Source organism: Ictidomys tridecemlineatus, chromosome 6 (genome assembly GCF_052094955.1).
Source record: "Ictidomys tridecemlineatus isolate mIctTri1 chromosome 6, mIctTri1.hap1, whole genome shotgun sequence".
NCBI lineage: Eukaryota > Metazoa > Chordata > Mammalia > Rodentia > Sciuridae > Ictidomys > Ictidomys tridecemlineatus.
In genome coordinates this window covers 190,769,829-190,795,810 of record NC_135482.1, presented here as the reverse complement: position 1 = coordinate 190,795,810, position 25,982 = coordinate 190,769,829, and the positions used below count along the sequence as shown (strand labels likewise).

General features: G+C 39.2%; 2 protein-coding genes across 8 annotated transcripts in view; one reads left to right on the top strand and one right to left on the bottom strand.

The window, feature by feature from the left end:
• Fgf14 (fibroblast growth factor 14) overlaps positions 1–21,575 on the top strand; it is a 635,314-nt gene extending 613,739 nt beyond the window's left edge. For all 5 annotated transcript variants that reach the window (XM_005317008.4, XM_078016307.1, XM_078016306.1 and 2 more), the window contains exons 4-5: positions 5,813–6,011; positions 9,581–21,575. In XM_005317008.4, coding sequence (XP_005317065.1) covers positions 5,813–6,011; positions 9,581–9,717 — 336 coding nt within the window. In that variant the 3' untranslated portion in view covers positions 9,718–21,575. The remainder of the gene's footprint in view (positions 1–5,812; positions 6,012–9,580) is intronic.
• Positions 16,845–25,982, bottom strand: part of Itgbl1 (integrin subunit beta like 1) — a 218,586-nt gene continuing 209,448 nt past the window's right edge. For all 3 annotated transcript variants that reach the window (XM_078016303.1, XM_005317010.5, XM_078016304.1), the window contains 3 exons: positions 24,789–24,935; positions 18,098–18,211; positions 16,845–17,109 (listed from right to left, as the gene is read on the bottom strand). In XM_078016303.1, coding sequence (XP_077872429.1) covers positions 17,018–17,109; positions 18,098–18,211; positions 24,789–24,935 — 353 coding nt within the window. In that variant the 3' untranslated portion in view covers positions 16,845–17,017. The remainder of the gene's footprint in view (positions 17,110–18,097; positions 18,212–24,788; positions 24,936–25,982) is intronic.

Genomic DNA, 25,982 nt, shown 5'->3' with positions numbered 1-25,982 from the left:
ATTTCTTGCACTCTCCATTGGACGTCTCAATCTGGAGGCCCACAGGTTTCCACCTTGGTCCACTCAACATTGAAGAAGACAAAAAAGTTTAAGAATTAATCAGAAAAAAAAAAGAATCGCCACCATTAAAAGGAAATCTTATGTGGAAACCTGTATTTCTTACTTTGAAAAATTGAATCTACCAAAGGTCTAAGGCTTTGATTTTCACATTACAATTAGCCACTCCTAGACTGTTTGCATCAGTCTCTTGTTCTCCCCTGTACAGACCCTGAGTCAGGAGCCATTTGTTCTCATAATGGTGATGCCAGCTTGCTTCACTCCTGTGTCTGCCTGGTCATCACACACATTTGAGTTCATGGCTGCTGGTGTGCATAATTCCTGAGGATCTCATCAATTTCAATTATTCCAGGTTCCACTTATTGGACTTTTTCAATACCTTCTGACTCCCTAAAGCATATTGTAGGGTTCAAACACAAAACTATGATGGTATCTATTATCAAGAACATTTTTTTATGCTGATAAATGAAACTTTTACAGGTCCTTTCTAAGGAAACACCTTTTAGAAATTAGCATCAAGGAAAAGCAAAGATTTTCTCTCTTAATTTTTATAACATATTGTCTTTCTCTTTTGGTCCCAGCTACCTTACTGTGATTCTGATAGTATTTCTCCTTTACTTGTGCTCTCGATTATATATATATATATATATTATGTTAGTACTACTAAATTGAACGCACACATAAGCTTATTCTACAAATAACTTTCTAGTTCACTTTGCAAGAGATTGGAAATCAAAACATCAGTGTTAAAGTGTCATTAACTTCTTAAAACCATCCTCCACATGCGAACAGATTTGCATTTAAAAGATACTAATAAGGCCTTGTGATTATTGCCTTGCTTGTTCAATAATACTATGTCTTTCTCCCACTTACAAGAGGTCTCATTTGTTTATCAATGTACAACACCCTTTAATCACATTTCTCCCACCCGCCTTCCCATCCACATCATGTACCAGCTTGCCCCACAATGCCTCAGTATAAACTAATCATAGTTCTCCAAATGTACCATTACAGGGCAGAGACCTAATGCACAACTGTGCATCCATGGAGGTTCTCTCTCTTTACTGGTTCTTATGATCATGCCAGAAAGATCTCAGACATGTTGCTCAGAACAGCAGGCATGAATTTATGAGAAGCTGGGAATAGGAAAAAGGGATGATCTCAAGGGAGAGAGTATGTCTTCGCAGAGAGGAGGAGGACAGCACACCCCTTCTGCCCACCAGTTTTACTGGGGGCCCCAGGGAAATTTCCAGAGTCCTTCCCAAATTCACCTCTTGATTTTTGACAGCAGGATGACATCAGACTTTCATGTCCCCACTGTGAATGAGCTAGATCACTTTGGCCATGTTGATGAGTTCTCAGTGGAATCTGTTCTTGCAGATTTTATGGTTAGGGGGAAGTCATCTTTATCTCTCTGAGTTCTACCATCTGGTCTGTGTAAGGGTCATAAAAGTTCCCCCTTTGGGGGTAGATTGTGTCCTTTTCAGCTTTTTTGGGATCTGCATTTCTCCTACAAGTAACAGGTTGTTTGCTCAGAAATGTAACATATCCTGTTGACTTAAGACAGGCAGGGCTGGAGGTCAATTGCTTTTAAAAAGAAAGTTCCTGGGAGAGAGAAACAAGGTAACCTACAGCCTAGGAACTGCACGGAGGCTTTGATAGCTATGCTTATGGAGTCAGAAATTTTAAGAAAATCAAGTCCCCCAGTTTTGACCTCAGCCCCTCAATCACTTTGTCACCCTTTGAATAGCTCTCATCAAGATTTCTTTGTGAAGGTCTTGATGTTTTGGTTGCCAGAGTGATTGGAGATTGTGACATCGTTTCCGTGGTAAGGAAGGGTCCCTGTTACCTGGTAGGGTGCAGCAAGATCTCCAAACAGTAGTTTTCCTTAAGGGGGATGGGAGTGATTGTGGCTTGGGCATGCTCTGACTTGCCAGGCCCCCATCTTCCAGGGGCTGGCTTGTCAGATAAGGCTCACTGTGGTCTTTAGTCATTCTTCCTTGTCCTTTCCTGCTCACCCAATACATGGCTGACCAGCTGCCAAACAGCAGCTCAGCATTCACTACCAGTTATCTTTCACGAGACCATTTACTCCACCTATAGTCACTGTAGTATTTTAAACACAAGTCTACCATAACAAAGATTGCATTGTACTATCATTTTTTTTCTTTTACTTCTTTTTTGTGTGTTTGTTATTGGGTTTTGGTCTGAATTGTTGTTGTTGTTGTTGTTACTGGAATTAAACCCAGGACACATTACCACTGAGTTCACTGAGTTACATCCCCAGCCTTTTTAATTTTTTTTTTTTTTTTTTGAGGCAGGGTTTCACTAAGTTGCTGAGGTAGGCCTTAAACTTGCAATCCTCCTGCCTCAGCCTCGGTGTTGCTGGGATTATAGGCATGTGCCAACATGCCTGGCTGAGATGATTGATTAACCTTATTCATTTTAGTTTATCTGGTGTTGAGCCCAACACTTGATATAAACACTGTGGTTATGACTAATGATTTAGATTAATTTTGATTTGCTGAAATCTTTTTTTTTTAAGAGAGAGAGAGAGAGAGAGAGAGAGAGAGAGAGAGAGAGAGAGAATTTGTTTAATATTTACTTTTCAGTTTTTCGGTGGATAAAACATCTTTATTTTATGTGGTGTTGAGGATCGAACCCAGTGCCCCACGCATGTCAGGCGAGCGTGTTGCCGCTTGAGCCACATCCCCAGCCCCTGAAATCTTAATAGAATTGAAATAACTGGTATGGAGTATATTTTTCTTAACCATAAGTAATAGAGAATTTATTTCAGAATAATTATCAAATGCTTACCATATGCTGAGTGCTCTTCTAATGTGTATTAATTTACTCAGTCCTTCCAATTTCCTTATTAGTCTGTGCTTTTTGTCCTCATTTTAGGGATAAGGAAACTGAAGCCCAAAGAGATTAAGCAATTTCCCCCAAGGACATGCGATCAATAAGGAGTTGGATCAGGGTTGAACTTGAAGATTCCATTTACATACTGAAAGGGTGTGTGTGTGTGTGTGTGTGTGTGTGTGTGTGTGTGTGTGTGTGTGTGACATACAACACCAAAAAATAAATGACCTCAACTTTCATTAATTATATCAGTTCTCTGAGAATGTTTTAGGAACAAATTACGTTCTGGAAAAGTCTTGAGAAAACGTATTAGACAAAAATATCTTTGAATGCTGAGTGTGTATGTGTGTGTGTGTGTGTTGTAATGATTTATTCAGGGATATAGAGATGGCTGAAAATGTGTCAACCAGTCTCCACCATCATTATGGAAGCAGTACTTCTCCTTTGAAGATAAGAGAATTCTTAGCTGTGAGATCACAGGCGCAGCTCACAAAACCATGTTGTGGAATCCACTTTCTCAGAGTCCTAACACACAGGTGTACATTTGAAAAGATGTAGTATCAGAAGACCTTAAGGTTTCTACTGGGAATAAACTACTTCCTCCCCATGAAGAGTCTTCATTGATGTTTACCTTGAATTTGGTCAGTTCAGTGTAGAGACAGTGCCTGCCTAATTTGCTGAGGGTGCAAGCAGTACTCACCATGTTTTGCACATTACTCTAGGTGTGATTAGATAAGAATGAGAGCTAGACTCCCCTGTGGGTCTACATTTTCAAAGCTAGACACCCTAGTATCTGTGAAGGATAGGAATCAGTGATCCCTCACTGAAGTCAGTCCCTGGCCAGGAACTTCATGTACCAGAAAGTAAATGCCAGCTCCCCTGGCCTCCACTGAGTGACCACCAGGTCAGCCTTTACCAACCCACTCATAGCTGGTTTTGAAACAGATTTTAACTAGTAGATCCTAAGCTTAGATGCCTTGCCATGTCTTTATTTAAAAAAAAAAAAAAAAAAACAAGTGGCATGTCAAAGTCTAACTTATCTGTCCAAGGCTTAGTTTCCACCAACATGGTGTGTTTGTTAGTCTCTTAGGACAGGTTAGATTTATTGCATTTCATTTTTATTTTATTTTCCTCACCACTCATGTGTGAACATGCACTATTTTTTCAATTTTCCTCTGAGGGAGAGCTTAAATACTGACTCAGGAAGATTCTCACTGATCAGTGAGAGAACCAACAGAAGGATATTTGGAGAAGTAAAATTTAGTGCAAGGCCAAGACATTTGTTTGGATGGGATTTTATTTGAACCTGAGATAACATCACCTAGAAGAAATGAGAAATGGAGATTTATGCAAATTCCTGTGGGAGGGGGCTAACCCTGTCTTCCAACTATTTTAATCTCATCAGTTGATCACTGTATCTGTCACCTTTGTCCTAAAAAAGCATCGGTCATTAACAAAGTCTATTTCCCTTGGAAACTATTACACTCAGTGAATTGGTTAAAGTTATGAAGAACACCAAATAAATTATATCCTAATAACGACACGATCTGATAATTCACACTTTGGGGGGAAACACTGAAAAAGAAAATTTCTATATGCAATTATGGGATATCCCTTATAATAGTTAGCATAAATTCAACTCTTAAAGATTCTATTTTTTTAGCTCCTAAAGAATGTTTATGAGAACATATTTTTTGAAGAAAAACTCAGGTTATTTCTGCAATGGTAAAATCTATTAAAGTGAAATGAAACCTTATATATATTTCTTAAGTTCAATTATAATTTTTAAAAGATCGGTGACAGTATAACTCTGTTTGCATCGTAGCTTATATATTTATACAATAGCACAATGATAAGCCTATTTAAAAATAGCTACAAAAACTGGCTAAGTGTCTTCCATGTTCTGTAACTAGGAAGCTTGAATTTTGAGGTTATATTTAATAGAGGTCTATCAGAAATGCATGGAGTTTACAACTTTATATATTTTATAAACATGCATGTCAGTATATTCATTACCATTCATTCTAAAATAAAAATGCTTATAAGTATATAGAATCATCTGTGAATATTTTTGATATTAATGATAATCATAAATTATCAAACTTTATGCTGTGCATCGATCTATGTACATTATGACATTGAGCCTAATGTAATTTAACACTCTGTATACTTTTCAAAGATATTAAGTGGTTTTCAATCAGGGCAGCTTTTGATGTTTACCTTCAAGAGTTCCAAAGGGAATTTAGTGGAGGACCGAGTGGAAGGCAAGGGTTGTAAACCCTGGAACTAGGTAATAATTTTCAGCTCTTGTCACTGTGACCAGCTAACATGACTCCTGGCTTCAACTGGTCACACAACAATAGCTCCGATGACAACCTGTGTGCCAACTGATTGTCAAAATTTTGGTTCAGTTTGTTTCTTTGTAGGGAAAATACACCACCTTACAACACTGAGCTCCAAGGAACAACTGGCCACAATTAGGAGTATCAGATGATCATGTCCATGAAAATATGTCAATCATTATATAGTGTCTTAAGTATGTATTTATTTTTGTTCACTTTATTGTGAATATATGATGCTACTATAATCTCCCTGTTTTTGAACTACTCCTTTAGTGAAAATATTGAATTTGCTCACATCTTCTATTATTAAATAAAGGACATCTATAGTTTTGCCTGTAAATGCTGTATGTATTCACAATAGTATCAGATCTTTTCAATTCATTTGTATTGAAAACAACATGCAAACAATTCTCATGGGAGGAATAGGTATATCTAGGAATCCTTGCCATAGGGCAGACACTTCTACCATGTTGGATGAGTTTGGGGAGATTAAATTGAAAACACAGTGAAGTTTAGTTCCTTCCTCTAACTTTCTCCTTTTCTCTCCACAGGAACTTTTTACACCTGAATGCAAGTTTAAAGAATCTGTTTTTGAAAACTATTATGTAATCTACTCATCCATGCTATACAGACAACAGGAATCTGGTAGAGCCTGGTTTTTGGGATTAAATAAGGAAGGGCAAGCTATGAAAGGGAACAGAGTAAAGAAAACCAAACCAGCAGCTCATTTTCTACCCAAGCCATTGGAAGGTGAGTGCTGTGTATGCATTTTCCCTATCCATTTCCTTCTTACATTGCAAAGTCAGCCCTCAGCCAGGCTGCAAGGAACCTTCGTGGAGTGTTGAAAATGCTCTTTCTGTTGATCTAGATGATGATAACACAAATGACTACTCAAGTTGCTCATTTTGATTTGTGAGGTGAGGTGTGCAATTCATTGGTAGAGCTTATGTTTTTTTGAGCACGTGTGTGTGTGTGTGTGTGTGTGTGTGTGTGTGAGACATTTATTTTTCCATGTTGCAAATCCTCCCTGCCTGATTATTCTAATTTCTGAGTAGTTTTAACTAATTAATTGAAAAAAAAAATCAATGATAGTATTACAATTCTATAATGATAGTATATTAGAAAAATAAATTTTGCATATGGAATCAAAAGCATTGCCCATTTTGATATTATCCAGGTGGAGGTAATTACCTACTGGTGAATTATTATAATTACAGAAAATAAAGTAATAACATTTTGACTCTTAAAGATAGAATTTGTTGATGTTACATTATCTTCTTCCAAACTGCATAAATTATTATTCATTTACTAAATTGTTTTTCCTTTCTGAAAATAATTTATCCTCATTCACCTACATACAACGGAACCTTCACTTCTCATTTACTTTGATCAGATGGAAGGCAGAGGCTATGAAGTTTTGTTAATTAGTTAATATCTGTACCTTTTTTCATGAATGATTATGTCAGAAGGGTCATATACTTTTATCTATGTAATTTATTTGAGAACTACAAAAAATATTGATTTGAGACTATTCAAAAGTATTTTCTAAAGGAATAAATGAAAAAGGACAAAAGAGCTCAAAACTCCCTCTGGTCAAGGTCCCTCAGGTTGCTAAACACAGCTACCTGCACTAAAGGAACCAGAACCCCAGGCCCAGCCAGGGTCACACAGAAAGACAATGGCCCCTCATAAGGTCACAGCAAGACCAAGACCTCTGCTGGCTGGGATAAGCCACAGCAAATCTCTAACGTTGCTCTCAAGACCCTTGGCATTTTTTTTAAAAAAGAAAAGTTCCAATCCCGTGGGTTTTTAAATATTACAATGATTGATTTTTTAAAAATCATATGAGATGTTTGGTGTCATTCTCATTTCTAGTTTTAAAGCCCATAATAATGTTTGGCTTTTAAAGAGCACTTAATGTCTATACTTGAAATAATTCTGTTCCTTTTTCTTCAAATTGATTGGTCTAAAATTGATGCTACAATTCTAGTGGCTTCACAGGGTTATTGACAGACTCTCCTTGACTAAAATTTAGTTGGGCTCCTGTTTGGCCTCTAAGCCTTGACCTTGATGTCCTTGTGTCTGGCCTGCATTGTCAAGTTATATAAAGATTCTTGCTACATCAGAGAGAATCTCCCACCCTTACTATCTGACCACTCTTGATACCTTCCCCCCTCACCTGACCTCTAACACAACTAAAAAATATTTTTTTAAAAAGTGTTTAGACCCCTGTGAGTTCTGTTTAATCGGAATCCTTCCTATCCTGGATGCCTCTCCTATTAATATTTCCATCCACTGACCCCACCCCTGCTCCTGGGCCATGCGGTTTCCAGAATGAAGCCCAATTCTATGCTGAGGTCTCTTTCCCCCAGTGCAATAATTTCTGACTAAAACCTGCTTTCCTTACTTTAGAAGAAGTGTTTTCTATTCAAATACTTTTGTTTACTCTTCTGCAGAAGATCACATCTTAAGGAACTGCATCAAATACCTTAAGCAAGATTTTCTTCTTTATTTTATTTTTATTACTACAGGAAAATCTTAGTCATCAAGAAAAAAACACATTTCAGTTTTATAATCCATATTATCTATTGAGGAATATGATAAGGATAATTTGAAATGTTGAGCTGTCAATTTGTCATGATCTATGAGGGGACAGTAAACTTTTTTTCCTGAATTTAGACAACCACTCTAGTTTGGCAATAATACCTTTATAATTTCAATGATATTGACTTCCTGTCACTCTTAATTTACTTCTTGAACAATTCTTTGGAATCCAAACAATTAACTACCAGGTCCAATCTGTAAAATGAAAAATTATTCCAAAGTCTTAAAATGTGAGTGAATGATTCTCATTACATGGTAGATTATAAGGAAATTAGAGGAAAAAGAAGTTAAAGATTTCAAAGTTCTTCCCAACTCACATATCCATGATGTGGTTTTATTATTTCAAGGGACTTTTGGTACCATCAGACTAGCCAATATTCAAATGAAATTTACACAATTTAAAAACAGTCCACGGTAGCCCCACAAAGACCTGAGTTTTATTTCCATCTTGCTTTGTCTTTTCACTGATTTTATATTTTGAATATAGATCAAATTGACTAAATTACTAAAACCTTGCTTCTTGACTGAGTAAATGTAATGAAAACCAGAAAGTAAAATTTGGAAAGTGGTGATTTTGTATATTCCATAGGAAATATCTGAGGCTGTAATGGCATGGCATCATAACCTCAAGTGGGCAGGCAGTCTTGGTCTGAACTGTGCTACGTGAGTGTTGAGTGTATGTGTAAGGAAGAGCTGTTCAGCATGATTTCAAATAATTAGGAGAGCAAATTCCTCCAACAAAACAAGGGTGTGGGCACTGTAAAAACAGAGGTCCTCACAGCTGCCTTAATAGAGCAAAATTCATTTTAAATTCTCAAAACCCATACAGACTATAAATTATAGAATTGAAAATGTTAGGACAGATTAAGTACTTGGTTAATGACTGATATTCTAGGGCATTCATCTCTCTTACAGAACTTTGTAGATAATCAAAGTCAATGCTTTGAAACTACTACCACCCCATTCCATTCCTAGTGGGAGTCAGAGGTTGAAATGTGCTTCCAGGATGTGGATTAGTTCCTCTTTCTACCTGGCCAAGTCACTTAATACAGGCTGCAAGACCCTTCACAGTTCCTTCAGTTGCTATCTTGCCGTTCTATGCCTCTGCCCTATGTCATCAATTATGAGATTTTCATAATGTATCAAAGTGAGGCATAAAAATATAAATGCCACACAGTTGCCTTCAGAAATACAACCAGAGCTCTCTGGAAGGGCCCTGGTTTAAGGAAAGGGAGTTCTTTGTGGTTGCTTTGTTTAGCTTTGAAGTCATCACAAGAGTGACTATTTTGCTTTTGAACCACTTGCGAGGAAAGTAATTTAATGATCTAGGGCATGAATGCCTCACCTCAAAATAACAAAATAATTGAAAGAAGTTCAAGTGTTGATAGTAGAATGCAGAAGTCTGTGTTTTCCCTTCTCTACCAGGATTAGTCTTGTGCGCACACACACACACACACACACACACACCCTTAACGTCAAGGCCATTAGGTCCCACTTAATTTTTTCTCTTTGACAAATATAACCCAGAACGCGTGGAGCAGGTGAGACCCCCTGTTTGTGCATTGGAAATTGCTGCCTTAAAACCCAGAAGAATTGTGTGCGTTCTGGGAAGAGCGGTGGGCCGCTGGCTGGGGTCCGCGTGTCATCAGGGTGGGCCTCTCCTGCACGTCACCAGGCAACATTTCCTTTCCCTCCTCCTCTCTTCCCGCCACTAGTTGCCATGTACCGAGAACCATCTTTGCATGACGTGGGCGAAACGGTCCCGAAGGCTGGGGTGACGCCGAGTAAAAGCACAAGCGCGTCTGCCATCATGAATGGAGGCAAACCAGTGAACAAGAGCAAGACCACATAGCCAGACCCTCAGGTGTTGTGACTTACCCGTCCCGAGCGCAGGTGAGCGATTTATCCCCACCAGACACTCCTGCTCCCGTGCCCACGAGCGGCGGGACGCAAGCAGATGCCTGCCCCTGGCTGTCTCGGAACTTCTCTGTTGCAAGTGGATAAATCTCAACCTGTGGCGCCCCCCACACGGGAAGACACCTGGATTACCAGCCAAACTCAGACCATGGAATGCCCTACCAGATATGGAATGCCTTTTTAATCTCTTTTCTGTGACTGTGACACTTCATGTGAATGACATACTTCACAAGTACACTCGATACCTTGCCTGCTGACAGCTACCCGTAACCCTTTTTGAGTCCTGTTCCAGCGAGATCCATGTGTTTAAGTTCGATTTTGTAGCACACGAATAATATTGAGTAATTTCTAGTTAGATGCTGTAAACCTGTGCTATTATGGATTTCTCTTCTCCCCGTTTTTACAGGGCTGCTCGCTCCACTGTCTGTGACCTTTTGCAGGGGTTGTGTTCCTCGAGATCTTACGTGTGGTAGTTGGCTTAGTTGGGAGAGCAATCAGGGAATCAGGAAGCCTTCTAAACCTATTATTACAAATTGCACCTATAAGGATTAAGATCGTTGTCTCCGGCTCACATAACCGATTAAACACACATATACACTCTATCCAGTAGCAGATACTGTGCTCCCAGGGTCGGCATTGCCTGGGTGGGAAGAGGTCAAACACAATCCATGGGACGGTCTCTAAGGTACGTGTTTGACACCCCTCTAGTTTCTGTGTGTGTGTGTGTGTTTTCTACATATCACAAGCTTACTGGTAATGGTAACATTTGCCTTGCCCAGCGAGCAAGACCCACTGGTTTTTGAGAAAGTGGGTCCAAAGAATTCTGTAGGCCTTGTAGGCCTGATTAAGGATCATTTTTCATCTATTAATCCTCATTATTGGGAAAAAAAGGAAAATAATAACAACCAAAACAACAACAACAAGGAGAAATCAATCATGACAACTTACATGAAATGCGCTACCTAAGTCCATGTCCGATCTCCTCCCTCCTGTTTTTAATGAACCGAATTTAATGCCACCTGTTTGGGGCTGCCACTCATCCTCAGCCGAGCATGGGCCAGGCCGCTGGGCTGTTGTGTTCCTTTCTGCAGCAGCAGTGCAAACGTTAGTTATAAATTAGACTTTAATATTTTTGGTGTTTAATGACAAGTTTTTAAACTGGACATATTAGGAAAAAAAATATTTTTTTTAGCTCAGCATGCTGAGTCCAGTACTGTGGACCTCACCAGTACATACCTCTAACTCAGCTCTTCTGGGCACCCATTGCCCAAAGGCTGGGTTAGAGGTGCCTTGCCATGATCTCAGAATATCGTCTGTTGAATTATCCTAGATGCAAATAAAGGCAAACCAACACACTCCAACATCAGGTTTTACACCATTCCATATATTTGCTTTTTTTAAAAAATTTTGCTTTCTTGATTTCTTTTTTGATTGAATACCACTAATCTCTGAGTTTAGGGAAGACAACTGGTAAGAAGGCCGTGAATCGTTGAATATATATTGAAAATTCCATGCAAAATGTTCAATATTGGATATAAAGAGCTTTAAAATGTTTAATACTAAACTGTTTGGAAATATATTTGTTAACTCTGTGTACACTTAATAAAATTCAATGTTTCTTCTCAGAAGAGTTGAGACCAAATTGAACCTCATTTATAGAAAACAGTATGTGGGAATCAATGTACCAGCCTCTTGCTGTAATTTCCATGTGGAAGGATGACCCGGTTACCATCTTACCCCAGCTGCACTGTGGGGACTGGGAAATTATCTTGTCACCACTTTCATACATCGCCATGACAGCCCTTACCCAGCACTGAAATTTTTTTGGCCTGCTTAGCTGATTAAAGGTTCAGTACAAATTTAACTGTTTATGCTTATTTCATTTTCACGTTAGATTCCACTTTAATAAATAATTAGCATACTGTTTGAGTAGATTTATTGTCAATAATGCTAAATTACAAAGACAAAAAAATGATTCTTTGACCATTCTTGATTTGGTATACCCCATTTTAAGGCCTACTGTTTTTAACAAGATGTGCTAAACTGTATTAAACGAATTCCATTAATTAATTATTTAGGGAAGACAGGTATCCCATAATATGTGGCAAACAATGAATAGCTTGTAATTCCAATTAGACAGGCTTATAGACATGCATAAACCATCACACACACACACACACACACACACACACACACACACACACACACCCCAAACAGCCCCACCTATTTGTTTTTGGCCATCTGTCCTACTTGCTAGTTTCTTCGACCCCACAAGCCTGTTTACTGGTTATAACGAAGACAAGATTTATTTTTGTAAATGATGAAGATTTATGTAAATGTCGTCGTACCTTACCTCTGTTTTGTTTTTTATGGGTTGTCTATAAGGGCATTTATCGCTATGACTAGATGTCAAAAATACTTTCTTCTAACACGTGTTTAGACGTATTGCAGAGGGTCTTTGCTATTTGTAATTTAGTTGGATCATTACTTTGTGTCTGGGCTCACCTGTTGCATGGGAAGAGGACAGCACTGATGAACTGCATGCAGTAGGACCTGTGACCAAGAACTGTTGGTATGTAGAACTCGATTGACATACAGAGTTTGTCTGCACTGTACAGTTTCTGTGTTTATTATCATCTGTTGTATTCACAAATACAACATATTGAATAAAATATTTATATGAAGGCATTCAAAAAAAACATTAAACAATTTTATGTAACAAAATGGAATCGCGTCACCCACAAATATAGAGCAATGTCATGTAAATAAGTTGGTAAACACAATTTCTCCCTTTTACCATGCCAAAGAAAATTTTAGCTCTTTGATAATACCTCTCTTGCTATTCTTCCAGGATAAGACTCCACCATTTTTTTTTCCCTCAGAAATTAAGTTTGCTATTATTAAGTACAATCTGTCACTATTGATGTTCTGTATAGTAAATATGATGGAATTCATTTGTACTAATAGATCGTGTGTTTTGTACCTCCATGTACATACGTCCATTGTTTCAAGTCCCCATAAAATCCCATTCCTTCTGCATGCATATCTGGCGTGGGAGGCTCTTTCTACTGATTTGTTATGGTAGCTGATTGCTTTGCCCATCCCTCAACAATGCTCAGAAATGTTCATTGCTTTGTTATTTCAAGTGACATTATTTGTTTTCTAATAAGTTTACTTTGTAAAATTTGCTACCACTTTACTTAGAAAAATCATAGAAGACAGGCAAATAGTCCACAGTATAAAGGTAAAATGGAACTGATCATCATTTTATTATGAATCCTGGAGAATTTGGACATCTGCACTCTAAACATTCACTTGTCCTGAGTGTTTTGGAGTGGGGAGTGTAAGGAGGTCAAGATGGGTCATAAGGACTCCTGTTCTAGTCCTTCGAATTGTGCTGTTGACAAGTAAGCAGAGTTTCCTTATCACTCTGGCCACCTGCCTAAACAGTTTTTTGTTTGTTTTTTTTTTTTTTTAGGATGATCAATATCAAATTTGGTTCTTCATTAAAAAAAAGAAAAAGAAAAAACGCTTTCTTTCTTGTTCAAGTTAGACACGTATTATTTCATTTAAAGTTTTCTTCCTAATGTAACAAGGATGATTACTATTTGATATCCCCTCAAGAAGAAGAGACACCAAAATGGCTAAGATTCAGTTTAGAAAAAAATTATTTTCAATTTTGTTTTAGAAAAAGACTACATGCAGGGGAAACACTTAAGCTAAGTGCTCTTTATATTACAAGATGCAGTCATATTAAAATCTAGAACGTACATCATATTACCTTGGAGTCAAAGCTTAAGTTTCTTAGTTTATGAGGTGACATGGAAGGTCAGTTGACTCTCTAATGCCAAGTAGGGTTTCAAAGTTTTGACAGTGAATTTTCCAACCAAGGCTGAGTTTTATTTTTGTTTGTTTCCCATTTCATTTTGATATTCAAGTGACATCATTTCTGTTTTCTAATAAGTTTACTTTGTAAAATTTGCGCCACTATACTTGGAAAAGTAATAGAAGACAGGCAAACGGTCCATACTATAAAGGTAAAACGGAACTGATCATCATTTCATGATGCATCCTGGAGAGTTTGGACATTTGTACTCTAAACATTTGCTTGTCCTGAGTCTTATTCTAATGTCTCTTGGCAAAGACTGTTTGCCCTTGAGGTAGGTTAGTCAAGTCCTTCCAATGTACTATTAGAATCTAGACTGAGCTCAAAGAGTCCAGAAAGAAAGCAGGTGTAGAGATTCTCCCCTAGTGTTTTAGGTCTTTGGTTGGTTTCTATTAAGCCCTGTGGAAAAATTTTTCAGGGATGGAAAGCAGGGTTGCAACCCAGCACTGTTGGTGAACTTGGTGCCTCCTCTCCAATTGATGTTAATCCCACTGTAACTTTTCAAAAGCGTGAACAAACCAATAAGATTTGCTTACTGTTTCCCACCCACCACAAATTTATTCTTGTCTTTCCTTCCTTTTCTTTTTTAAGGAGGATATTCCTGAGTTAGTAATGGAATAAAAAATCAAAGTATAAAGAAATATAAGGTCACTCTTAAGAAGGGTAGAAGTAATATCTTCATATGTAACTTTTCCTCCAATCTAAAATATGTAAATTCAGTGACTTCTTTATAGATATACTGAGGTTGGCACTATTACAGCCCAAATCACACATGTATGTAAACACCTGTACACACATGAAATGTTAATAGCAGACAGAAAGAAATTAAAAGATGATATTTCTTTTTTCATAGAGAAAGCATTCATTAGAGTTTCGGTACCAGGTGATTTATGCTATAACTCAGTTTGGTTCTGTAATAGGTAACTAAATGGACTCCAGAAAATGACAAACCATAACATATATATATATATATATATTAATTCAAAAATCAGGATAAATCATTTTCAACTTTATGAGATAATTATTTCACAATATCTAAACTTTTACTTGGAATACATAAATGCCAAGAGCATTTTTGATGCTTTTCTTATGTGAAAATATGAAACAGGCAACATTTTTATTGTACTTGCTGTCCATGAAAAGGAATAATAGTGTAGAGAGAATTAAAAGAAAAAGAAACAACTGAGATCATGTGATGAGCCACAGGGATCTAAATGTAAAGCTGGAGACGCACAGTTTGGCAAACCACTTCTCAGCTGTGAGAGTCCAGCGTGGGTCTGCTCCGGAGCCCTGGAGCTCAGAATGAATTTTCATCTTTTTATGGTTTCAAAGTATTGAATGCAATCAAAGAAGTACATGCAATAGAGATGTATGTGGCCCACAAGGTCAAATATATTTGTTATCCAGTCCTTCATAGAAAGCTGAACACTGCAACATGGGAATTTGAAGGGCATCTCTTCTGAGATGGGTAGATAATGTAATCAAGTCCATTGTCCATCATCAAATAAGTCATCAAGATCCTGATGAAAAACTAAGATAGGTTTGTTTGAGGCTTACTATATTTATGGAGAGGAGAGGAAAGAATATAATCATATCATTTCTCCATTATTTGTATTTCCCTTATCTTACAGAACTGACATGCTCAGTAATAGAGACACAATTAATATGGCTGAACTCCTTAATCTCAGGATAGAGATAACAATTTTATAAGTCTACAAAATAATGAGAGCATTATTAATACTCAAAAAATTAGCACCAGTTAAATTTTCTCTTAAAATAATTTTCAATATTAAATTTTGAAGTAATAAAGCAGATGCATATTTTCCTTATTTTTTTGGTGGTTTGACTTATGAAGCCCAAGCCATGATTCTAGAATATTTACATCAACATAAAATTTCCAAGTAAAAATTTTCATCTGAAAATAATACATAAATGATTCTGCTACATCACTTTAGGATTTTACAAAATAATTCACATTTAGAAGAAAAAAGTGTTTTTTTAGCTCTAAATAATTAAAGATTGCCTAAACTAATGTGTGTAAGTAGAATTAACTGTATATACGTAAGGAAAGCCCCAATTATTGTACATTTTCATAATTCAATGTGAATTTCATACAAAGCAAAGTTTCACCATTAAGAAAATAAACATTTTGTTCCTATCACTGACTGAATATTTGTAATTTCTATTTAAGCCACTTCTAGATTTTGGAGGGAATCCTCTACTGAGCTTTTAAGATAAGTGCCTTTTATTTTTTATTTTTATTTTTATTTTCTTTGCAGTACCAGTTCTTTACATAATCGTATACTTCCTTAGGAAAGAAGTCTTTCAAGAAAAATGAATGCATATTTCAGGCCTATCCTACTTCTAACTAAATATTGTTTGTTTTTTTCCCCAAAAGGCCACATTACCATGGAGTAATTTAAATAGTTAAAAAAAAAATCTGATTTCTTGTACCTGTAACCCCTGACTAGGTTTTAAAATGTGATCTCTTAGTTCTAGGAACCTAAAATGGATATCCCTGAATAATAATACTTTTTTGTGGTTAATTTTCAGTAGGAAAATATATTCTGACACAGAGTATAAACAACTTATGTCATTATTTATTAAAACTTTAAAATTGTACATTTTTCATAATTTCTTCCTTTATCTTAAGAGAATCTTCTTTTGTGAGTTTAAAGTGAGAGTAGACAAATGACTTGATGGCTAAAAATGACCAGTCTTTTTCCCTTCCAAAGGACTCCAGATTTGGTGATTCCTCCAAACAACATAAACCTTAAATGTCTTCATCTTCACTGTCCCCACCCAGAAATGTAAAGTGACATGGAATCCCAGAAAAATCAGGTTTCCATGAGAGTATATGTTTTCTCTATATTCTATTGAGGTCTTTCCTGTGTAGGGACAAAGAGTTCTAAAAACAGCACCATCAGCACTTCCTAAGTCCAGCACACGTGGCATTTGGAGTCACAACATTCTTTGCTGTGGGGACGGTCCTGTGTACTGCAGGGGTGGCACAGTATTCCTGGCCTCTGCCCGTTAGATTCCCATAGCACACTTTCTACCCCTCGCCCCAAATTGACCATCATAATTCTCATCATAATGCCTTCTGGATGGCAAATGTTCCCATGCTGAGAACCACTGGTGAAAGAAAAATTCTTTCAGTGTTTTTTATATCAGAGTTGGTTTAACGCATTTTTAATGGGTACCCAGATTTCATTCAGGCGGTCAGAAATAGAAAAACATACAATAGTGTGTTTAACCTGTCCTAGTGGCGATTATACATGACTTCCTTTGCATTATGCATTCTAATTGCCTAGAAAAAATAAGAATCCAGTCTTTGCTTATGGAGTTGTCAAGGATATTCTGTGCCAAGCCAGATTTCACACGCATTCCCATTCCATCCGTCCCAGCATTCACAGTTTCCACAGCTACATATTCCATTCCCTGCAATAAAACACACATAGGCAGCATGATCAAAATGCACCAAAACACACTATTATAAACCAGAAAGCCCATTAGAAAACTGTTTTACTTATTCTCTCTAGATACAATGCAGAGAGGATAGTAGTAGAAATGATCTTACTACTACATCTTATTAAGCAACAAAAAAGAAATCTGATCTTTCAAGAATTCAGGCCATCTATTTGTTGCCTTGATCTATGAATCAAATGGCAACCATCCTGAGTCACTCCAACTGGGCTACCATGTTACAACTGTGTTATCCAGTTATGTCTGACCTAAAACATCAAACTCCTTGACAGGCCAAGGGGTCAAGTATCCCAGGACTCTTATGTAGCAGGAAGGGTCAAAAATGATGTCTGCTTTAGTGACATACACAAACATCCCTCTCTGCCTTCAGCTAGAAGTGAGGACGGCAGATCAACATGTCCTCATTTCCCCTGTAACTTGCTCAACTAAGTGTATCTTATAACAAATTGTTAGGACTCAATTAGGGCCCCAATGGCTAGTCCACAGCAAGCTTTTCTTACACCTTGGCCCTGCCTCTCCTCCCCATTCACACAGACACATACATCCAGTCCCCTGGAAAGAACCCAGCACACCAAGGAGGGGCACCTGGGTCCTGTGTAAAATAACGCACCATTTCCTACACGATGCTCAAAATAAAATTGCCATCAAGTGGTTTCTTTTCTCTTTTCAATATATAACTGCATATGTATGAGTTTGTAGGGTGGGTTACCTTGTGGGAATTTCATATGATCTGGTTTCATTCTTTTGTATTCTTCTAGGCCTGGGAATAATGCCAATGCTCATTAAAAATGCCCACTTCCTCTTTCAGTCATTTCATATTAACAGTTGTCCCTTAATTATATGGAAGCTGTCCTGTCTGGTCACCTAAAGCATTGTTGGCAGGTGTCCCCCGGCTCTATTGCAGACTGTGGCATAGAACAATTAGAAGAGCTCAATACTGCACCTGTACAAATGAGACCGTCATGTTTGTCGCAGTCTCTGTCATCACAGTCGCAAAATTCCCCTGAAACATACCATTCTTCAGCAGAACAGATGCACTTTCCACAATGGCAAGAACCTGAAACCACAAAGGGCATTACTCACTGTCACCAAATAACCGGGGGTTTCCATCTAGAATAGAATATCGTTGACACACTGACAATAGGCTTCTAATAACCTATCTTCCAAAGGTAAAAGTTTATTGAATAGCTGGCTTCTCGGAGGGGAGCTTGCTTACTGTAATTCATAAAGGTCATCCCAGAAAGCCTTCATTATGGATCTAGACAGTTGCAATTAGCCTTGAACAAATGTCCCGAGGCCCAGTCTGGTTGAAATGTCAATGAGAACCTAACTGGCTGCTTCTTATAGATGGTCTCCCATAAAGGTGTTCAAAAATAGTTTTTTTTTTTCTCCTGAATTGAATCATGTTTTTAAAGTGCCCATTCTTTAATGGAATCTAGTAGTAAATTCTATTAAATGAGGATTTGTCTTATGATTAAAATAACCACTTAGATACTTGGCTAATAATTTTGGATTTTTGTTTCCATGAGATTCTCAGCATAGTAATGGTGAACACCTGCATGTGCGGTGGCCCGTTACAGTGCCAACATGCACACACAGGCATGTGTATGCTCTATTTATCAGATGTCACCCTCAGGATTTCCTGCTAGAATATAGACTAGCTATAAACCTTCAAAATCATGAGACTATGGGGCTCTAGGTTCTATACATTTTCCCGCTATTTCACCCATTTCTCCTCTTTTTGCCTCCTGTCTAACTTTAACAATTTACTGCATGCTTATTAAAACATTTTATGCTACTGAGAAATAATTTAATTAATGGAATATTTAAAATCAAGGAAAACCTTTGAGTTCCATGATATTCCAAAGAGAAGAGTGTTCTCAGTTTAACCATCTTTCATGATGGGTTGAAAACACCCACCCAGGGCACCACATTCCACCACAGCAAGAAAGATGACTTTAAAATTGAAAAGAACTACGTCCCTTTCCTTGGTGGTGGTGGCTCCTTCCCTTTTAAGAAATGATTATTGCTAAATTTTTTTAAAATGAAAATCACCTGGACAGAATGTGAAATAGTGAAAGTATTTTCACATGGTTAACAAAATTCCAAACTTAGTGAGGTCAAAACATTTTGGGAAATGGGCAGGAATAATTAAACATAGTAATTAAAAATGACTAACCACTTAGGTGATGAAAGCCATTAAGGAAATGCTCAATATTGGCTTGTTTTCCTGAAGGGTCTAGGTTGACTTTCAGACTCTTGAGCAAAATACAGACATCGCTTTGTTCTTAGGAATGACTGGGAGTCATTCTGGCAGTTGCTCAGAACCCAGAGAGCTGGGCCCCCCAGGTTGGTCTGCAAAGAATGGTGTCCCCTTCTGGGTCTCATCCAGATACAGTGTTTCCAAATTTTAGAAATTTATTTATCCCAGTTTTAAAGACTAACTTTCAAATTTCCAGGCATGGGAATGTTCAACATTCAACTGCTTGCTTAAGAAATTAACCATTTGATATATCAGCCCTTCATTGACTATCAGAGAAATTTTTTCAAAAGACACAAAATTTAGTATTTTAGGTTCCACAAGTGGAGGAAGATTAATTATTTGAAGAATCTGACTTTAATTTTTTCTAAAATATTATAGAAAATAATACTATTTCGACAATAGAAGCAAATGATTTCATGTCCATGAAAATCGTGTATTACATCGATGCTACCTTTTTTTAATGGGTCACAATTCATGAAAAGATCTTACATTTTATCTTTACTTATCCCAACCCTGAATTTATTCTAAGCGCTACTCTTGCTTCTGGAATGCTCAGCTCTAGGCCTTAGCAAAGTACTCCCCTAAAACTGGGAAGCTCAGCTCAACTTGATATGGTATACATTGGTAGAGCATTTGATGAGTAAATTCCCGTTCCAGAATCTTCTAGTCATCAGATACTTAGGATAAAAACCGAGGAATGATTTTGTATGTGCCATGAAACAGTAGCTTCCCTTGGTCAGCATTTTCCTGGCTGTGCCATTCTCTCCTGTTTGTTAATACTCAGTGCATCTCAGAGGTAGGAAATCCTGCTATTGCTTGTGTAACTAGGAATAGCACAGCATGTACTAATACATAGTGTGACTTATACTTAGGACTTATTACAGCACCTTTCTTGTAAAGTGCTCTGGCTGTTATCATCAATAATCAATAATGGGGAGTCAACTGTCCCTCTCTGCAAAGAGAAAAATTAAGGGAGAAGATTCTGACAGACACAGGCTGCAGGACTACTCCAAGGTGAGCAATTAAGTGCTCAACTCAGCTGGCTGGACCTGCTTACACCAGAGGCCCAGGCCAGCCGAGCGAGCCGTAGGGAACAAGCAGCTGGCCCATCCTGGCAGGAGCTCTAGGGTGGTAAGTTCATGACCAAAACACCACTAATCCATCTGCTTTCTTTCTCAACATAAGGATCCTTAAGGATATTGCTATCCCCCTCTGTGCTTTTTGCTGGCTATCATTCATGGGAAATCAGCCACATTTTCTCATGTGTCTTCTGAGCATCCTTAGGATTTAAGAAAGAAAAATAAATGTACTTTATTTCCATGAGAATGGAAGAACGGAGAGGATAAGGGAATTGCCTAGGACCACTCAGGCAATAAACAACAGTTGAGATTTTAATCTGATTCCATCTGCCCTTTTGTGTGCTCTCCACCTGTGATGCCTCTCACCACAAAACCTTTCATAGAGTTTCAAAAAAGAGATGCTTGTTCCTACAGATGTGATGCGCCATATTGTGGGGGGCAATTAGAAGATGGAAACTATAACATCTCTTTTCCAGGGATGTGGGCCAGGGGCTACTTGGCTGAGAAATAAGTGGTTGGGGTGTACTCTGGACTTCCTGGATAATGTGGGGCCCAAGAGGTTGTCAGTGGGAGGGTTAAAGGGGTCATTTAAAGACAAGTGTTTACAGCCATTGCCACACAACAGCATCTGTCCGTAAGAACATCAAGGTGATTGCCTGGATGGAGGTTGAGGTTACCAAGATAAAAATGCTATTGTGTCATTTGGATTCAAATAAATAAATCCCCCCAAAACCAAAAAAACATGAATTATATCCTGTATTCTGTAAAGGTAGCTAAATTTAGGGGAGATCTGGACACTAAGCTCATCTCTCTTGGTTATTTATAAAAACAACCTGAGTCAAGGGCAAGGCGCCTCATTCAATGCCCCACCCCATCGCTACCCTTGGACTTTGTCTCATTCATGGAGCCTGAGAAAATGCTGCAACCCACACCCCAGCAGGCCGTTTCCACTACTGTACCAACGAGTCCATCTGTTTCGAAGGTCACAACAATGTATCTTGTTTTAACTTTTTCTATGGAGTGATTTATTGTCTTGGCTATAACTTTGTAAAGAAATAAAATGCTTTTTCTTCATCGTCTCCTGAGGTGACGGCTTTATTCACAGGTGGTGGCACGCGCACACAGGTGGTGGCATGTGCGCCTCCTGGGCCTCTTGCTGTCAGTGGGTCAGGGCTGCTCGGTGGAGCACCAAGGTGATCACAGGCCTCCACTCCCATGTTCCCCTCAGTGGGAGAAAGAAGACTCAAAGTCCTTTGGGACCCTCAGGTGAAGGGTTTTCACTTATAAATTCAAGAAAAGTTGTATGTAATTCAGACAAATCTGAGGAATTCATAAGGAAACCCAGCCCCAGAGAACAGGCTTCTCTTTTCTGCCACCATATTGAAGTCCTCTGTCTGGAGTTTCTTTCCTGTGGTTCTCAGATGGGGTGAGTGGTGGCGGTTCCCCTGGGGATCAGGAATACCCGCTACCCTCCCATTATCCTGGATGCTTACGAAGGACCAGGCTCTGTGACCCCAGTGCCAACCCCTTTCTTCTCTAGAAGCACTAATGTTCCAGAAGAGGAGGAGGAAAGGAGACCTCAACTAGCAGCTGCCACAATACGCACCCCCCACTAGCTGAAAGTCACAATGTGCAGCCTTGGGGAAGCTTTTACAATCCCTTTTGAACTTAAAAGACTCTAAAGCACTCTTCCTATTGAAGGATAAACAAATAGTTTAAACAAATCTGCTTTCAACCCTTCATTGATCTCGGGAAATACTTCCATCACCCAAAGCAAACAATTTGGAAAAGCATTAACCAGAGAGAGGTTTGGGGTTGGTTTGTTTTTCAGGAAATGCGTTTAAGTCAATATTTAGTCCACCTATTTTTTTTTTTTAATTTTCTACATTTCCAGTACTGAAAAACTGTGAATCTCTCCTCAAACTCTAGTGAGTTTAATCAGGATGTTTCTTTCTTGAAGTGGAACAACTCTTTTTGTATGAAAGTCACTTTAAGGGCATGGACTGTTATTGCCCATGCTGGGGGGTCCAACTTGGTGAGTTCTTCCTGTACTTGGAACTGAACATGACTCAGCCAAGGCCTGCTTGTTGTGGACACAGTTAATGGCTTGATGGGGTGTCTAGTAGCACACAGGTACACAGTGGTTGATTTTTGAAATAAGCAAACAAGCTCATTCATGTTTTAGTATCTGTGGGAATCCTCAGCCAGCAGAATGTTCTTAAACCGGGTGTTCTTATTCTAACAAAGCTGCCATTGTGGGGACCAAGTGAAAAGGTATCCGAACCTTAGAGCTGTGAGTTTGGAGCTATGTGCAGGGAAAAAATCCCATGCAGAAAAGTGAGTGGATCTCAGTGTTTTCCATATGCAGGACACTCCCCCCTGGCAGCGCGTCCTCTGTCCCTCTTAGTCACCCTGGCAGGGCAATTCTATCCCTACCACTTTCTCACTTTTCTTCATCAGCCTCCTCCCTGATTCCTTCCCTTTGTCTCTTCTTTTTAACCTCTTTCCTCCTCCTTGATTCTCCCACGCAGCTCGAATCTAACGCAGGGGTTTTCCAGGAGCAGAAGCCCCCGGGAATAGAACTGGTGGAAGGTTTGTTAGGGGCTTCCAGTTAGATCGAATTTAATGGAAGAGTAAAAAGAGAGGGCAGGGTGCTTGCTTTAAGCTCACCGAGAGCTGCTTGCCTGCTCTAATGGCTCGAGATTCAACCCGCGGCTCCTCTGCCTGAGCACTTGAACACAGAATTCCTGGAAACCAAGGACACTGCTGTCTAGGGAAGGGAGTACATTTGTATTCATTTTTGGCCTTCCTCCCAGCACCAGAGGTGGTCACAGAGTCGATTTGCTTTAATGACTGAAGTTACACTAAAAAGCCTCTTTTGGGGCTGAGGCTGTAGCTCAGTGGTCAAGTGCTAGCCTCGTATGTGTGAGGCACTGGGTTCAGTCCTCTGCACCATGTAAACAACTACAACGAAATAAGCATTTTTTAAAAGCCTCTTTCAGCTGCCTTTTGGGGAACACATTACCCATGGGGCATCGTACTCTCTGAGCCCCTCATGTGCCATGGTGGCATCTCTGGTGGGGCTCCTTATAGCACTGCTCAGTGCCTCTAACACACTTCTGTGTCACCGTGTCTTCTTCACAAAGAAAATACATGCTCATCCTGCCCCAGAGTCGGTTCTGAGGGTCCACGAAGCTCCTGCTGGAGCTCGGCTTGGTCTTCAGAGTTGGGTGCCTGTTCTGCCCTGAGGCTGCCGAGCTACGAGGGGAGCTCCTTGAAAATCAGCACTCTGAGCTGCGGGGAGAACCCCCTAAGACCCCTGTGGCTCCGGGGGATGGCAGAGAGGAACGGGGTGCCTCCTAGACAGATCTGGCTAAGTGCCATGACAGCAGGATTTTAAAATCCCTTCAAGAACATCCTCTAGAAAACACCAAATTGAGGTGCCCAAAACTTAATGTATTATCAGTCAATTCAGAGAGATTCCCTTCTGAATTTCCTTGGTGATGTATATGTGTGTGTGGAGAGAGAGAGAGAGAGAGAGAGAGAGAGAGAGAGAGAGAGAAGGAAAAAGAAGGAGAATATGTGTAAGTGTGTAAATGTGCTATTCAGTGTGGGTGTGGAAGGAGATTTGCTTTTTCCTCAAATCTCTTTCTATAGTCAATATTTGATTGGGTTGTTGATTTATGTTCAATCAGCTTGTAGATTTTTCACCCCCTTGTTTAATTATTATCTATTTCCTTAATTATTATCTATTTCCTTGCATTAGGACACACATGCTTGCCTGGAACAATTTGATTTTTAGTCCAAAGAAAACTCTACCAGAATTACAGAAAACACATACATTTTCTGTCCTTTTTATAAAAACAAATATTTATTCTCCCTTTCTGTCTTCCTCACATGCCATCCCCTACCCTCCTCCACCTACGTATCTATACAATGCTGGGCTGTCGTATTGCAGGGGTGAGCTCAACAATCCTCTTTGGCACTTTTCTGTTCTGGATTCATTGGGTGCCTAGGATATACATGTGGTTGTCATCTGTCTTTACAAAATTATTCATTCTGCTTTTTGCAGCGACAACTTTGCACATAAGTGAATGACAATCTTTGCATCAAACCCTCTTGTGTATGTCATTATTTTAGATCCCCAACTTCCTGTGGCTAATGTTCAAGCTCTGAGTATGGGGCAGGCAGAGGACACAGTGGCTTTCCTTTGCACAAATTCAGTGAAAGATGGCTGCTCCTTGCTGCTGGACAAACCATGTGTCAAAACAGACTCCAGCAGCGATACTCACCCTTCCCCGAGCACAATATGCCATCTGCTGATTCACACAGACTCCTGCTTTGTTCTTCTGTCATGTTACATTTCCGCGGATGTTGGCAGAGCGTGCCAAACCATCCTCTCTCACAGACACAGTGACCACAGGAGCATGTGCCGTGGCCTGCAAGGCAACCACAGGGAGGGCGTGAGAGGAGGCGGGTGCACAGGAGATTTTAAGAAAAATATGACAGCCACAGGGTCTCACTGCCTATCACACAGACTTACTTTGTAATTGGATGTTTAGAGGGAGAAAGAGAAAGAGGAAGAAACAAGCTCTCTGGACTCCTAAGGAGAAGGGCTGCAAATTGAAATGGAAATACTACAGCCATCAAAGACACCTCACCTACGAGATTCCCCCTGCAACATTTCCCCTTTTGGAAATTTCCATGGTTTCTCTAAAAGGGTTGGTGCCAGTCGGAGCTTGGTGCCACCAAGCCCTTTGGTTCCAGCCCTAGGAGAGGTAATAAACCAGAAGTCAGTCAGATCAGCCACCCCAGCCTCTGAAAGACTATCACAACGGAGATCTAGCTTAATGTGGTACATTTGAATGCAGCACAGGAGACAGACTGAGAGAAGGAAACCTTGCAATCATTTAAAAGGGAATTATGCCATCCTGGTTTTGATCCAGAGTGCTTCCCCGCCTGCATTTTTCCAGTGTGACCTCTCAGTGCAGTTCTTCACTGTGCACACCACGGCACCCGAGCCAATTTGCAAGGCCAGTCACTGTGTCATTGCTTGCAGCATTTATTAATTGCTCTCATATGGCTTACAAATAAAACCAAAAGCTTCTCAGTGTTATTTAACTGTTGCTTCTCTTGACATACGAGTAAGAGCAGACAGAAGCATAGGTGACAGTGTCTTTCCATCAGTGCACAGAAGTTAAAGACAGCACGAGGCTTGGATTCACTTTTGCCCTTTAGTTTCTTCTTTTTGCTTTGGGTTATTGAAATGTCTCTCTCTTGCTGTGTACGCCACCTTGCACTTGTGGCCGTTACACACAGCCCTACACACCTGCTTAGTTGCTGCCACCCACGCTCCATTAGATTGCATGATTTTCCATTTTAATTTCTTGTTTCCACTCAGCTCTTTATTTCTTTCCCTGAAATCACTCTGAATCAGCCATTTCTCTGGGAAAGGTTTACTGAGTGTTTATGGAACAGAGATTTTC